Genomic DNA, 16,650 nt, shown 5'->3' on the forward strand with positions numbered 1-16,650 from the left:
TCAGAGAGGAATCAACCATAAGTATCAGATGACAGATGATCAGCCAGTGAGCACATCTAGGCAGTGAGAGAGGCATAGGAAGCCCCCAGTGGGCAGGCCAGGACTTAGAGGCAGTGGGGATGAAAACACCTCCACCTCCTTCCTCCCCAGTTCCATACATACCGTCTACTCTTCCACTCGACCTGGTACCTGGCACTGCTGGGCGAGTGAGGGTCTGGCTCCCACATCAGGCAAGTGTGGAAGTTTTTTGCCACTAGTGTCACATTCTGTGGAGGAAATGGCATGCCTGGGGGAGCGGGGGAAAGGGGTGTAAAGGCAAAGGAAGGCAACATTGCTCTGCTTCGGGATGGCCCACAGAGAGATACATGCTCACCCTTCTGCCACCTAAGTGGGACCTGCTGGTGTTCAAGCAGGGTGCTGTTGCCTGGCCCTTTCCTCCTTCGCTTTTCACCACTGTCCCATGTTAACCCACCTTGTGGCCACATTGCACAGATCTCACTGCTTTGTGCAGGAGCCATGGGCCCATGCACACCTGACAGCCCTGCAACTTCAGTCCTGAACAGGTGAACACCAACTCCTTGGTGCTCTCCAGCAAGGGCTGGCTGGAAGCATGGCTCTCAGCATCTATGTTTTGGGAATCTCTCACATGACCCAACACACCCTGGAATATCCTATTTACAGTCCCTTGAAAAAGCACTGACACCCTGAGGCATTTGCTGCCCCCCCCAGCACCATTTGGCTGGTTATGGAGGTGCACAGGGAGCACAACTAGCCCAGGACTCTATCACCCACAGAATACATGAGGCATTCAGCTGGGTCCCCCACACATGAGGGAGAGGAGCCCAGCACAGGCTTTCCTAGTATTCCACCTCCCCTTTTTGAGTATCCCCAGTGCACGTTGATTTTGCCTGTGTGCCTGCCCTGCTGACTTTGCTCACTATCTCCATCTCTTCAATGAAACACCCACTTTGCCCCAGCAACAGGATTCTACCACACAACTCCTCCAACGGCATGTCTCTCAGGGCTGGGGAGCAGTATACTTCCCAAACCTCTCTCAGCTGCATGTGGAAGATAATCTGTCCTTGGAGGTTCTGAGATGGCAGAAAAGCCCAGCTGCATTTTTCAAGTCTGGTCCCCTCCTCTCTGCAAGTACCTTTTGTAGGTCTGAGAGCCATCCCCATGCTTTCTTCTCTACTGTAGACCTTGCAACCAAGGCCACAGTGAGGCAGTCAGGACTTTGCTCTTGGGCCAGGAAAAGGGCGCATGCGGCAGCTCCAGAACCGGACTTACCCCAGAGCAGGGTGCAGCTGGTGACAGACAGAAGCAAGCTCAGCACAGCACTCATGTTCCCAGCAGGCCACGTTCATTTGCCCCCAGCTCTACACTGGCATGCTGGAGCCCATGGTGAGAGGTGCAGATTATCTTAGCTGTTTTGCCACCTGGAAGCACAACAGATGACTGAAACCTGAGATTAGAGAAAACTTATTTTCCCAAGCCATGGCTTCAAGAGGAGGTGTTATGCCCTTTCCACAGCGAAGGATGCACATGCCACCGTGCCGTAGGTGACTTGCGCATGGAGATTGTGTGCCTGGGTTGCAGACAGCCTTGCATGGTGGTGCCTGCTCTGGAGCAGCTGGAGGCCCTGTACTCCCACTGGGACCAGGGGAAGCAGTGCGAAGGCAGGTATCCTCAGGGCTGTGGTGACAGGGAGGGAGCACCAGCTGCAGTGGTGGCTGGTACCAAATCCAGCCAAGCGGTGCTCCCTTTGCTATCTGCAGTATCCTGCGATTCCTCACGCTGTTACTCAGTGGGGCACTCTGAGCTCGGATCAGCCATCTGCACACCCGCCATAGCAGGGATCCCCTGCCTCTTCTCAGCATCACAGGGCCTGGAAGGGAACCTGGTGGGAGAGCAGGCAGCTTTCCATCCCTCACACCACATGCAGCGAGGCCTCCCAGCTCTGCCCTGGCACCCGGCACACCTGAGCTGGCCTAACTCTGTGGCCATTTGCTGCAGGATGTGGTGTCTGCTGCTGGGTGCCTCTCACCTGAAAGGTGTCCTGGGCGAAGGGAGGAAGGGATCCCTTGCTGGGAAGCTGGGGCCTGGTCTGACACATCAGCAGTCCACCAGGCTGGCTGTCGATCAAGCCCCCACCTCTGCAGTGGTGCTGCCTTGTGCCACGCTCAGTCACTGTCATGCAAATTCAAAACAGCAGCATTAGAGTCTGTCGGATTAGTTTCTCCAAACAAGTCTCCCCTCTCTGCTGCTGACATGCGTCAGTGCGGTATTGCCCTTGGTCACAGCGTGACACCTCTGCATGGTGGGACACATCCTGGGGGAAGCGTGGACTGGCCCTCTCCCTGTCTCACTCTCAAGGAGCAGCCCGAGAGCAGACACCCACATTTATCCGGTTCCCCACCATGTTTGGTCCCTCTCTAAAGTTATCAATAAGTCACACTCCTGGTATCATTTACACATCCGCAGAGCGAGTAGTATTTGCAGAGAAAGCTCATGGCTTAAGGTTCACATCACCCTGGAGGTGACTCAGTGCTGCTTACCCACCCGCTCGCTAGGGATGGACATGCTTCTGCAGATGACTCACCACTGACGCAGCAGTGATACTGCCGCCCCGACCACCCTCAGCCCTCCCAAGAGCAGGAAAAGGTGCATCCACACACATCTGCTCCTTGACAGCTGTCTTGAGGTGCTCCCACAGGGCACCATGCCCTGAGGAAGGAGGCCTGCCTGCACAAGCCACAGAAGAGCTCCGGGACTATGGTCCTGCCTGGGATCCTGCGTCACAGCCACACACTGCACAAACCGAGAGGTGATACCAGGGCAATGCTGCAGCACATTATCATTTTGTTTCCTCATACCTATCTCCATTATATATTGGTATATAATGATACATATTATATACCATTTCCTGTCTCCAAAATCTGGGCAGTAGCTCCTTATCTTTGCCTCACTTCAGAGCCCAGCTCCTTGCTAATTTTCACCCCTCTCTTGCCAGCTCCTAAGAACATTTCTAGGTGGCATGGAGGTACCTTGTTCTCCAGGAAGAGCTGGGCAAGGGCTTCGTTTGCAGTTGCCAATTCTGACTTCCTTGGTCATGGAGACATGTTTCCTCCAGCAAATGAGGGGAGCCCAGGGCCATTTCCAGGGGCAGAAGGGTGGGAGCATTTCCTCACGCCATTGGGCTTATTCTCAGTGACTTGCCTCCCACTCTTTTCGTCTTATATTGACTCCACATCAACAGCATTACCAGATCAACGTTATTACTGCAATTGGCTTTGCAAGTGCATATATAATGCTTTCGCCAGTGCGTGGCTAAAACTTTCCAATATCATAAGCAAGGGCGGCTTTGCTTTCTACAGTCGACAGCCAGGGCAGCGGCTTTCCTGCACACAATGCAGCTTCTCCTGTTAGCACAGCAGCAACCCACCCACTTGGGGCTGCCAAACCACCTCCCTTTCTTCCTGGCCTCACCCCAGTCCTGCCACACCTGATCACCATCCAGAAGGTGTTTTCTGCCCCTTACAACTGTTCAGAGCTGAAAACAAGGAGAAGCAGCCAGTGACCCAGGACAGGTGACTGGAAGCTACGGTCAACAGCTCTGATCCAAGGTGAGACCTCCAAGAGGCCAGAGCTGCTGAAGGACGGACAGCCTGGTGGGCAGCTGCTTTTGCACCTTCATGACCCCAACCAGGACCATGCAGATGCAGCTGAAGGCGACAGTTGGGTTGCTAAACCCAAGGCACAGGGAGCAGCTCAAATCAAGGTGCAGACTTAACAGTGCCACAGAGGGCAGTTTTACCACTCAACGCTACCTCTGAAGTTCGCACAAGCCCTCCCAGCCCCTTCAGCAGGCTTTGCAAGGGGCCCCGGAGCAGGCAGCACGAGTTTCCCCTGGGAGAGGGGGGCCTGTGTCCCACAGGTGGGCTGGCCTGAAGGCAGCAGGAGACAGCCTGACCGCGGGCCACACCACGGCCCTGCCGCCGGTGCTAAGGGCCACGCTGCCACCGGCTGCACTGTGCCTGGCCAGCAGGCAGTCACATGTGGCCACTGGGCCACGAGCACACACACCCTCCCCAGGTCGCTCTGCACGCCTTGGCCCGATCAAAACAGGTGCTGCCTCTCCTTCCTCGCTCCTCTTCCTTGATGCTCGGGGCTATTATCAGAGCCTCCTGAAAGTCACCTAAAAACACTCCTTCCAGTCCACAGGGACACTGCAAGCCCAAGGCTGTTACTGCGACCTGCAGAGACGTGGAGCAGCAAGTAAATTCCCTGGTGAGATGAAGGCTCTCCACTCCCTCCCAGGCTCCGCTGCCTGAGCAGGGGAGGGAGGATGACTCGGAGGGGCAAGCGGCTTCCCATCCCGCGGGGTGGCCCCTTGCCCTTCAGCAGACGCGGTCGCTGTCTGCCTTTGCCAGCAGATGAGGGACAAGCAGAACGCCGCACCCTGCCTTGCGTAGCGACACATTCTTCAGGCTTGGACACACCTTGCGGCAGGGGCAGCAGGCACGCCGCCAAGCTTACGCTGCCCGAAGGTCTCGGGCTGCCCAGCCTGAGGTTGAAGTCCTGCAGGGATTTCTGCTCCCGCCCGCAGCCAGACCCCCCAGAGCCGAGACCCTGCGAGGGACTGGGATGAGGCTGGCCCCGTGCCCCAGAACGGCTCTGGGGGCACCAGCAGGATGCAGCCTCTGCTCCCTGGGACCAAGGCACCCCAGAGGGGGCTGCAGCAGGCCCAGCGGCATGACCAGCTGCAGAGCAAAGTGGCAAGGAAGGCCGGGGCGACCCCAGCTTGGGGCAGCCAGTCCTTTGCCCTATGCTTCTGGCAGCCTATGGTGCCTTCCAGGGCAGCTGCCACTCTACGGACCAAGGCACAGCAGCTTCTGTAGTGTCCCAGATGTTTTGCCCCAAGGGAGAGCCGGGATGGCCAGGGGGGTGGCAGCGGCACACACCTTCGTGACCACGCGGCACTACCTCCAGCTGCTATCAAGGAATGGGCCCCCAAACCCCATAGAACTGAGGAGCATTTAAGCCCAGAGAGGAAGTTTCTCCTTAAAAACATTGGTTAGTAGCTACCCCATATGCTAAAACTGCAGTGATTAACCCCCCACTCCTCCCCGCATTATTTCTTTCACCAGCTTCCCCCATTGCCATGCTGTGCAAAAGTATAAAGAGTCCCTCCTCCTTTCAGCCACGCAGTTATTCATTTGGCCCCTGCCGTGATGGGAACACATTACAGCGAACACGGCAGTGCAATCTGAGCCCACCACAGTCTATTAAACACAGGCACAGACAGCCCTTTAGCTCAGAAATCCAGAGTCAGGTTACAAGAGGCTCCGAGAGTATTTGGTGGAAGTGTAATTAGCTATCTGCCTGGCTCTTATGCTCCCTCCAAAGCACCTGCCATGGGTCATGGTGGGGCAGGGCATCATGGGGCTGGACAGACCTTAAGCCAGCCTAGCAGAACCAGTTTTGAGTTAACAGCAACACCTTTGACTCACTGGAATCAAGGCATCAATGCCAACCTCTTTGTCCCACGCTCCCAGGCTTCCCATGGCCAGCACGCTAGCCCGCTGCATGGAGTGGTCTCCTCCACCAGGATGCACCAGGGATGCCTACACTTGCACTACAGCCCTCTCCCGCAGCCTGCCCTCCTCTTTCTCCCTTACCTGCGAAGAGGTCGGTCCTGTCTTGCCACCAGCTGCGCAGCCTGACTGTTCTCAGAGGGCTGCAAGGGACATCCCACTCACCTGCTCACAGCACAACACGTGATTTTACTTTGGTGGTTCATACCCTTTTTCCTGGGTCTGGTTTCTTTTTTCTTGCTTCCTTGTTGACTGTGTCATCTTGTTACAGACTGCCACCAAGCTCAGCACTCACTTAGTGGGCTCAGCAGTGCCCTCTGCAAGCAGTGAAAGACACAGCCTCACTTGAATGTGTTGGCTGTTTCCAGTTTTACTACTAAGCAGACATATCTCTCTGCAAGGATGACCAGCGGCCAGAGGGCCACAGCCCTGGGAACAGAAAGCAACAGCACGGCCAAACATCAGGGAATCTGTCAGGACTACCCTGTGCCAGCCCATGCATGGCAGCAATAGATGTGAACCAGGATGCCTTCAGAAAGTCAATGTCTTCCTAGGAACAGGTTTTATCCTCTTAACCATCTGCATCCCAAGCTTGATGTACAGACCTGCAGAGGTCTTCTGGATGGGACTCACAAAGCGACCACAGCACTCTGCTCCCCACCTCTGGCCAGAGGTAGCCTTGCACAGCCACAACATTTGGGGTGTCACATCTGCTCAGTTGCATTGCTGCTCTGCCCTAGAAACAACTGCTTCAGCAGAACCAAAAGAAACACATGCACGGCTCAGCAATGCCTTGTGAAGCCAAGCCTTGCTGAGAACAGAGGCAGCAGCACAGCAGCCTAACAAGGAGAGCAGAAGTACCAGGAACCATGCTTTCCGAAAGCATAATGCTGTACAGCTGCTGCACGCGGTGGGCTGAGAAGCAACTGCACCCTAATTTGGGTTTCTTTGGCACATTGTTACTAACACAGCGACCAAACTTGGTACCACCAAAGGAGCTTGACAACTCCCTTCTATTGTGCCAGAAACAAAACACAGACACCTCAAATACAGTCACTTTAAAGCAAGAGCCTGGCAGTGGTTGAGTGTGACCCTGAGAGCAGATACCTGTGCCTTTGCTGCTGTCCCCACACTGTCAAGACAGCAGAGCAGCATTTGGCAGCCCATACTCTAGGCTCAGCCTGCAGGAAAAGTCTCAATGCACTTCACTATGTGAGCACAGATGGGCAGTGGTACAAGCAGGATCACAATGTGGGAAGCACGCAGGAGAGCATGGCTGCAGCACAGGCCTTCAAGAACAAGGACACAGAGATGGCAGCAGACTGGACGGATAGACTCTTTAATATCATCTTCATTATGTACATCTTGCACACGTTCACTGCCCCCCTGAAATGGCCAGCAGCCTGCATTTCTGCATACATTCATTTACAGGGGGGGAGAGAGGCCAGACAGCAGAAGTCAGGAGCTGCTGACATCTCAGGAGGTTGGGCAGCAGGAGCAGGGGAAGCCCATTAAGCTGGGTGACCACAAACATCCAGCCCACTGGGGTGGAAGGGGATGAAAAAATGGGCAGGAGATGCTTTAGCCATCTCAGCACACAGAGTAGCATTTAAAGAGCTCTGCCAGTGCTGTCAAAGGCTTAGAAGAGCACCTCTCTCCCAAAAAAGCTCTTCCTCCCTTGCCCAGGCTTACAAGACCAGCTCCCTCTCAGAAAAGCTCTTCCTCCCTTGACCATTAGCTCCGCTCCAGACAGAGCACAAAGGACAGAGCCAAGCATGCTGTTCACCCCACAAAAGAGCTGGAGTGAGAAAGAGATAGATCATAAAGCTGCCAACAGCTACACTTTCAGCATCAGCAGCCCCTCTCCTCCTGGTTATGGTGTGGGAGAAAAACCCTTTGCCCTCTCTAAGCCCAGCGGGGCTGCAGGGACCAGCAAGCCTCTGGTGCAGAAAGGCCACTGGCATGCGATCTCAGCCACATGAGTAGGGAGACACAAAGGAGAAAGAATGAATGTGCCCACGAGAGTCCCAGCATGGTGCTGGGAGGTTGTCCCCAAGCAGTCCAACAGCACCCAAGCCCTGCCAGACCCCTCTCTCTAGCCTTTACCCAGCATCTTTAAAGCAGCAAGCGTTACAGAGAAAGAGTGGTCTCCATGCCTAGGGAAACATCAGTGCCTGCCCCAGACAGGACATGGGCTGTCTGCTCAGAGTGCAGGGCATCAGGGGCTCCTAAGGGACCACAGGGAGGGCAGGTCTCTCCTCTCACAGATGGTGCTGGGGGAGGAGACAGCTCCAGTGGGAACGCTGAGGTTTCCCCACATCCCTGCACTGCTCACAGGGTGGAGACATGGGGCTGGCCAGCTTCTCCCTGTGTGGAGGGAGCAAGTAGTGCTGTGACGATATCGGATATCAGCACCTGTAGCCAGCCTTTGTGAACACAACCATCTGTGTCTCTGCCTCCTTGGAGTCCTGGGAACCCATGCTAGGCTTTCCCAGGGAATACCCATCCTCCAAAGGCCTTCTCCAGATACCGGGCTACTGTCAGCGTCAAGTGGTCGTTGTAGGCAGCTGCAACCAGCTGGATGCCAAGCGGCAGGCCCTCGCTGCTCAGGCCTAGCGGGCACTGTGTCACAGGCAAGCCCAGGACGTTGAAGATAGCTGGAAGAGAGAAGGTTGCATCAGAACAGACACTGGGCACAGCAATCAGTTATGCACAGGATAGGACACTCCCTGACTCCTCAGAGAAAGTTCTCCCACCAGATAGGTAACTGCTATCCCACACAGCTCTGGGCTGCTGGAAGCAGGTCCTCTCCACGGGGGTACAGTCAAATCACGCAACTACCAAGCAGCGCAGAGAGATACAACAACAAAGAGAAGCTGCTGGCCAGAGGTTCCCAAGTGCAATCCTATCAGCACCATTCCACCAGTGCCAGCATCACAGATGAAAACTATAATGACAAGTGATGATACGCTCACAGGGCACTTGCCATGGCATGCCAAGATCTGCTTCAGAACATTGCTGCTGTAGGTGCCATCCCTACGTTACTCCAAAACCAGACAGCATTGCAGTGTGGTGCTGAGATCAAGTTGCTCAAGAGCCAGGAAAGCCACATAAAGAGCCCCAGACTGTCAATCCCAGTACCTCAGGACACCTGGCAACCCTTGGATGCCTGCTAAAACACTGTGCCAGCTGTAACAGCTTAACACATCCCTTCAGGACAGGGTGTACCAGGGAAGCTAGGCCAAGTTTCTCTATAAGGGTGGCCCCCTTAGAGCTAAGACACATCAACCAAACCTGTCCCACTGCAGACAGCAGGCATAAACGCCACACAGTTTTAAAGCATGACAATAATTCTTGCCTGATGTTCTGGAGCAGTGAGACACCTAGCTGCTATGCGAAGTCCACTACTAGTGACACAAATACTCCAGTTAAAATATGCTGGGAGTCCCCCCTGAACAGGTCTCCCCACCAACAGCTTCGTAGGCACGATGGCTCCAGAGAGCTCCCCCTACAGTCCGAGAGAGCCACAAAATGGCCCACAGCCGCCTGAGAGCCTGGCTGCTGCTGGCACAAGCACTGGGCATTACAAACCTCTGCACAAACTGCCACCTCTCTCCCTCACAGGGGAGTGAGTCAGTGCAAGCACGCACTGTTACAATAGGCAAGGGCACATCTGAGACCCCCTGTCTCAGAAGCCAGAGCAGCTCACCTGTGTAGGCAAAGTTGAAGGGCATGCACAAGGGAGAGTGATGCCTGGGAGCCACAGTGGGATGAGAAGGGTACAGGAGCACCCCATCTGGTCCCAGTAAGGTCTCCATCTCAGCCTGAAGGCTCTTCCCCATGCTCACCAGCTTGGCATTCCCACCAGGGTTGAGTTTCACCAGCTTCTCTGTCAACCCTAGGGCTACAGGGCAAGAGCACAAACAGGAATGCAGCATTACAGTGGAATGAATAAGAGACCCATATGTTACACCAGGCTAGAAAGCACATTATGAAGGCATACACAGCTTCCCCCATCTCTTAAAAGAGTTAAGGATGAGGCAGGGGAGTGACCCAGAAAGCCCTTCTCCCTCCAGGCCTGCCTGTTCCCAGAGCATATCTCCCCCTGCATGCAGTATGACAAGTCTTCTGCTACCTCTTTGCTAGGGTAAAGGCTTTCAGACTGCCTGACTAAGGCTTGGTTCTGCCACTTCAAGGAGTTTTTCCAGCCACTGGCTCATTTCACCTGGATTGAGCAGAAATGCCAGAGGTACTGTACTCCCACAGGCTCTCATGAACATAGATGTCCAGGCAGGAGGTGGCCACTTGGAACTTGGCACTTATTAGACAGCAGCAGCACTCGTATCGGGCACTAATATGGGTTCTCCACTGTGTGTAACATGGGTTAATCCCCAATGCTGCTAAGAAGCAATACACGTACAGACACCTGGCTAGCTCCCTTGAAGTTCCATCAGTTCTGGCAGAGCTCATAGCAAGGGGCAAACCCTGCCTGCAGCTCTATTATCCTCACTTTTCCTTCTCTGGAGATGTCCCATTCCTCTTTACTGAAAATCTGATCAACTCCCTCTCTCCCTAGAGCATGCACTTTCCTAGGACTTAAAGACATCAAGTATCATTACTAAAAAACAGTCTGAAGCTTCCCAGTACAAACCCTGGAGCCCCCTCATGAGGCAACGGAGGGACACTATTTTTTCTGTTCTCTCTGCAACAAATTGGAGAACAGAGCCCCCATTTAACAACTCACCCAGCCCTACCACCACTGCATGCCACTTGGCTCCTCACAGACTTACCAATGGCTGGGAAAGTATGGGAAGACATCCCCACAAGCCACTTCATCAACTCCCACAGTGGCCACACTGGCTTCCCATGATCCCCAAGCAGGTCTGTGAATAGCTGTGCCTCCTGCAATCACACACATCCCCTCATTCAGCAACAGCTTGCTGTGGTTAGCACGCAATGTTGAAGAGAGGACTGACAAACCACAGGTAAGTCTATGGCTGCTCAATTACCCTGATATGTTCTGATGAGAGAACAAATTTCCCCACAAAGTGGGTGAAGAGCAAACTATTCCCATTTTCAGATGGAAGGAGATGTCCATCACAAGCTTTATACAGCACTTGCACTAACCTAAAGAAGCAGCAGGAGAATCTCCTCCTGCCAGACATATCAAGAAAGGGACCCATCTCTGGGAAAAGAGAGTCCCCCTCATGGGCACCTTTCAAAATTCCTTATCTAAGATGACGCTATGAGAAATGCCCTGGATAATGTTTCCTGAGGGTATTTACCATTGTTACATGACTCCAGAGTCAGGAAAAAGGAGACAGAAGGGACCAGACATGCCCTCCTGTGATACAGTTCCTTAGAAAGCAGGGTTGGTTTGTTTATCACTGCTGTCTGCATGGCAAAAACACACTAGGTATACACCCAGGAGTTTATTTTTGCTATGAAATACTTCCATATGTGCACAGAGCATGGCATGGGAACTAAAAATTGAGGGGAAGCAGCTGGAACACAACAACTGACCTCACTGAATCAAAGCACATGGAGGGTTAAAAAAAAAAAAAAAATGCTGTCTGCTCCACAAGCCTGCTGGTAAAATGCTGCTAATCCACTGTTTGTCCTGGGCTCCTAATACATATTAATCCCAGCCTGCAACATGGCCCTGGCCTGAGGCACACAGCACAAAGGTAAGAGAACTAGGCAGAAAGCTGCCTGCTTGGCTGACTTAATATTAACTTGAGCAGAAAAGGCCAACATGCTAAAATGCTCTGTCCCTCCCTAAAATGTCTCACTCCTCTGCCAGGAGACACTTACCAAGGGAGAGGAGAATGTGTAGCTTTGGAAATAGATGAAAGAAGGAGAGCGGGGACAAAAGGAGCACAGAAGGCCTTCAGGCAGGTGTGGAAAGTCTACAGCTCTCCATGTCTGGCCCCAAAAGAGCTGACTCTTCTCTGCTACAACAGAGTTTGCAACTTGGCCCAGCTCTCTTACACACCTGCCCATCGCTGTCCTTGGAAGACATCATGGCTGACCAGATCTGGAAAGAATACTTCATTTTGTGGATTGCCACACGCTGAACTTGGATCCCCAGCTCACCTTCGAGGTGTTCCACCACCTAATGAAAAGAGGGGAAAGGGTTTACTTCTAAGAGGACGTGACGTTTTGCAGTGAGCACATGCAAACCAGAGACAGGAAAGGCCTGCAGGCCAGAGTCTGCAGACTAGGCTTCCTTTGCTACTACGCAGCAGATATTGCACATCCTGCCAGCTCTCTGCTACATTTAGCAGCTGAAACTTCTTCCATTTGATAACGATGAGCTGTGATCTTCGAGGTCCCCAGAAATTCACCATGCAATCCCCAGCTAAGCGGAATTTGGATGCTCCAGAACAGCATCAAGAACAGCACAGAAGATTTTATAAGTCTCTTAAAAGTGTCGCTCATATGCCAGCACAGCGAAACACTCTAGTGTGCAACCACTGTGCTACCAAATGCTACCAAATGCAGTACCTGCAGTCAGGGCTCAAGCCCAATAGATCTCTTCCTTTGCATGACTAAAACTCAGACAGCAGTCTTGGGGGGAGTGCTAACACACAGCACTCCCTTCGCCATACAATGCATCCTCGGAAGGTCACCATAATATGAAGAAGAGAAGTTAAGAAAGCGAAAACACAGCTATTGCAATGGAAATTGGACCAAAAACTTTGGATGCCCCTCTAACACATGACCAGCACATAACTACTGCCAGCAAGGGCATTTGCAACTGCTCACAAGATTTTCACCTCATTTCTGCTGTTACGCAGAAACAAGAAAAAGATCTTTCCACATTTTTCCACTGCTAGGACATAAATGGGACTCAAGGCTGCCTAGACAGTGCCAGAGCCAGCAGCCCTCCAGCCCATCATCATGTACAGGAGCCAGCCCCTGGCACACATGGAGCAGGTCACTTCATCCCCAAGTGACTCCTCGAACTGTTCTCCCCAGGTTTTATTTCCATGCTCATCCCAGTGACAGCCAACTGTCTAAATAACCTGTTCCAGTTCCCTCCTACCTTCTTTTGCACCTGCAAGATCTCCTTGTCCACAGGTGACACAAAAACGGACCCGCCATCATGATCCATGCAGTGAAATTTTATTTTCTCCAGTGACACCTTTTCATCCAGTTTCAGCCTGTGAAAGCAACAACACCGCTTACAAATCTGTTTCTTGCTCCTCCCTGGCTGCCAGAGCTGCTCACACTCTTGTTAATGAGAGATACGTGTCCCGAGGACAATCACAGTAGAAAGGGGAGTCTCTGAAGACACACGGAAATCTCAGTGCAGTCCACAACCCATCCACCTGCTTGCCCGATCAGCCCTAGGCCCCAGTAGTTCTGCCTATTTATTGCTATTGTCATAACTGTCAGAAAAATCCAGGTCTCTCAATATGCACCTGGTAATTACAGACCTTGGCCACGGCCAGGGTTAGGAATGCGGCTCAGCGCCATGCCACGGGAGCTGCGGGAGAAGTGAAAGTAACAACAGAGAAAGCAGCCACGTGCAGTGCAACGAGCCAGCAGAGAGACCACAGCAAGGAGCAGGATCTGCCTAGTCTGCCCCATCTCTGCTTTGCTCCTTACCGACACGTGCGCAAGTCACACTGCGGTACAAGGTCTACGCTGCAGCACTGGCAGGCTATCCCGCTCCTCTTCATCTCCTAGCCAGCCTGTCAGTGAACAGCAAGCCCACACGTGCCAAGGTGAGAGCTGCGCTGGGCTCTGCAGGGGCTGATGCTGTCTAAAGCAAGGTAGGGGGACCAGCAGGCAGGGAGCAATGACTGGTCAGACAAGGAGAGTGGCCCTCATGTCATCCAACTAGTAATGCTTCCCTGGACTTCACAGGGGCAGAGGAAAGGCATATTTTTCAATATGGGTCCTGTGATAAGGGAGAGGGGCATCAAACCAGGAGTTTTACTGCTCTCTCAGCATAAAGGACTTCTCAAGTGCACGAAGCTACCAAGAGACCAAACAGCCGTAGGTCATGGTGGAGGATGAAAAACTAATTGTTCAGCAACAGGAAAGAGCACGCATAAAATCCAAAAGAAAGGCCAGCCTCAAGAGGGAAGGGACGCGCTGACACTCAACCGAGGGACAGGCTGGGCTGTGCTCCTTTCCTCAAGTCTCACTTGCAAGGCAGGCATGGCTGATCAAGACAGCCTGCTCCTGTGAGCTGCTTAAACACTGGGTATATCGGTGGTGGGAAGGAAAGCTGCACGCCCTGCCTGCAAGGGTCCCACTGAGGCCTGAAGCAGACAAAATAAATCAGTAACAAGCAACTTGGGCTGCACAGACCTGACTTTTTAGACAAGCTATCATGTCCAAAAGGGAATGAATAAAAATGACCTGCTGCAATGGCCAGAATGTAGCTGAGACCAATGAAAGCATAAGAGCAACCTACTTTCTGACTCCAGGCCCAGCCATGACCCTCAACATAGGCTCCAAGTCCTCTGCATAACGGCACATGGGCCCCGTGCACAGGAAGTTGGTCCGCACCCCCCGAGCATTTGGGAACTGGCCGTCGTTGGGCACCACCCCTGCAAGCACAGAGGCACACGGGTTAGCCATCACGAGGTGAGCTGCATCTCCGCAAATACCATCTCAAGCCAGGGCAAGCCTTGCAAGGACACGGCCTTCCAGTGCAGAGGGAAGCTGTCGCTCAGGGAACTGCATGCAACGGTACCACATGGTAACATGCATAAGCGAAAAGAAGTAGAAGCACCCAGTTGGCACAGACAAGAACCCTGCCTCTTTCACTGCGCACAGTCATCAGAGTCTGATAACCACCCCCGACCGGGCTTGGAAGGGTGTCTTATGTCAACCCTCAGATAGTTGCCTATTGCCAGGAAAACACCCAAGCAACAGATACTGACCTTGGGAAAACATCCCACACTGAGAATGCAATACCAAGTGCAACACACCTCCCGCCTCCCATGCATTTGACATTCTGCCATAAAATAACTTCCCATTGCTCAGGCCAGGCTGTGCTCATGCAGTGGACTTGTCCCATACAGGAATTTGCCTGTTCAGTTACAGCACTCCCACTGCGTCAAAAATTATGTGATGCAAACTAAGGAGTGTCCTGAACATGTTCCTTGCACAGCTCTCCCCATGTTTCATCTCAAGAACCTTCTGCTGAGAGGAGAAGATGCACAGTCCCCCCACCCCCACGCCTACTTTACCTGTAGTGGGTTTATGGCCAAAGACTCCATTGAAGAAGGCAGGCATCCGGATGCTGCCACCAATATCGGAGCCCACACCTATCACCGAGCAGGCAGCTGCCAGGACACAGCCCTCCCCACCTGCACGGGAGAAAAGAAAGCAAAAGCCAACAGGCTTGTAGCGCAGAACATCCAACAACGTAGGAGCATCTTGCTGCAGCCACTTCTATTCACATGCAGATGGGATGGGAGCCACCTCAGCTTTAGTGATGTCCAGGGTGCAGCTGGGCCACTCATGCCAAAGTGATTTTCCCTGTATAAGTGCCATACCAGCACTGCCATTCATATCCATAGGAAGACAGAGTGATCAAAGCAACGCCAGCTGTAACATCCAGAAGATACCAGGCAGCTGGACCTCTGCATCACCTACTGTATTGCCCAGGAAGCAAGTACGCGAGCTCTGCAGGGCTCCAGTGACAGGTTAATGCAGCAGGCAGAAGACTTGGGAACACTGTTCGCTTTCCTTGCTGCATTCATCTGCTCCCTGTGGAAGGTCATGCTAAGGCAAGGAGGCTCACCTGAGCTGCCGCCCACAATCCTTTGCAGGTCGTAAGGGTTGTTCGTGCGGCCGTAGACCCTGTTGCTGGATTCATACCACATGCACAGCTCGCTGCAGTTGGTCACACCCAGTGGGATCGCGCCCGCCTGCTTCAGTCGCGACACCACCGTGGCATCCGATGTGGCGATGACGTTGCGGCGGCTGACCAGGCCAGACGTATTGGGCATCCCTGTGGTGCCGGGATCGACAAATAGAGAGAGGAGTCAATGCCAGCTTCCCAGAGATCGCTCTCAGGGCAGCAGGCAAACTCGTCTGCAAGGCTGGCTAACTTCTCCGGTACCTGTGCAAACTGCAAGGACTACTACCTCCTCCTCTGAGATCCTGCAACAAGCCCAGAGTGTCTGGGTGTTAAAAATGAAAACAGACACAATGTGCCTGGCTAAAGGGGGACACAGACTGGGGAAAGGGAAGCTGTTTCCCACCAAGCAGGCCTCACAGCTCCCTGCCAGCCTGAGAAGAGCTGGGGCAAGAGGGAGCAAGCTGTGATCCAAAAAGCTGGAGAGGAGCAAGCGCAAACCCACCGTGCAGAGAAAAGGCCTCCTTGACGGTGATGGGAACCCCCAAGAAGGGGAACTTCTCCTCCAGAGATTCATCAGCAGGGCCCTCTGAAAGCAGCTCGTCCACCTGCCGGGCTTCCTCCAGGGCCTCCTGGAACCTGTAAGGGAACAGCAGAAGGGGCAGCTGTGGTGCTTCTCTCCAGCCTCGACGGAGCTAGGAAGGACCAGAAGTCTCCGAAGGGTGGTCGTGATCCAGCTACAAGGCAAGAAGCAGTTCTCATCTATCACAGAGGCGAGCGCGGGCGAGCGATAATGGGGAACAGAGATGGAGGCACCAAAGATGCCCAATGGATTGTACAAGTGTAACTGTGCTCTAGAATGGAAAGGAACGCGCTCACAGTTGATACGTGAACTTCCCGGTGTGGCTCTCGGACGGTTTGACAGGGAGCTAGGTCTTGCCAAGCGCATCACAGCTATACAGAACATGGAGTCAGCGAGAAGAGACGAGCCTTCCCCAGCTCCCGGCCCCAGCACGCGCGACAGCCGCTCGCTGCCACGCTTCGACAGGCTGCTGTTGGTGGCTCGGGACACCGGCAGGTGGTCGGGGCAGCGGCCCCCCGCTCCCCCCCGCTCACCTGTCCTTAACGACCGCATTGGTAAGGGGGTTGACTTCTTTGATCCGCTCGATGTAAGCTTCAACCGCTTCAACGCACGTCACCTGCAGAGGGCCGAAGGGAGGCGAGGTG

At 53.5% G+C, this 16,650-nt stretch overlaps 2 protein-coding genes across 12 annotated transcripts in view; both read right to left on the bottom strand.

Annotated features, from left to right (window-relative positions):
* Positions 1–6,821, bottom strand: part of LOC112978185 (interleukin-20 receptor subunit alpha-like) — a 30,171-nt gene extending 23,350 nt beyond the window's left edge. For 3 of the 11 annotated variants that reach the window (XR_003257769.1, XR_003257770.1, XM_026091417.1), the window contains exons 1-2: positions 2,048–6,821; positions 163–1,900 (exon numbers count right to left, since the gene is read on the bottom strand). Coding sequence is in view for 9 of the 11 variants with exons in the window: in XM_026091417.1 (XP_025947202.1) it covers positions 163–518 (356 nt within the window). In the remaining 2 variants the exon portion in view is untranslated. Of the gene's footprint in view, positions 1–162; positions 2,027–2,047 lie in introns of those variants that run through there. The other 8 variants (XM_026091421.1, XM_026091419.1, XM_026091424.1 and 5 more) reach the window with 8 other exon arrangements.
* Positions 6,822–6,917: 96 nt separating this feature from the next.
* FAAH2 (fatty acid amide hydrolase 2) lies at positions 6,918–16,637 on the bottom strand (the record flags this gene model as incomplete). Its single annotated transcript, XM_026091416.1, has 10 exons — positions 6,918–8,254; positions 9,307–9,501; positions 10,388–10,499; positions 11,593–11,712; positions 12,646–12,763; positions 14,029–14,164; positions 14,810–14,929; positions 15,367–15,576; positions 15,929–16,062; positions 16,540–16,637. Coding segments are annotated over 10 exons (1,419 nt in total), but the record flags the coding sequence as incomplete, so codon positions are not given.
* Positions 16,638–16,650: the final 13 nt, after the last annotated feature.

The sequence above is a fragment of the Apteryx rowi genome, unplaced genomic scaffold (genome assembly GCF_003343035.1).
Source record: "Apteryx rowi isolate R43461 unplaced genomic scaffold, aptRow1 scaffold_901, whole genome shotgun sequence".
Lineage (NCBI taxonomy): Eukaryota > Metazoa > Chordata > Aves > Apterygiformes > Apterygidae > Apteryx > Apteryx rowi.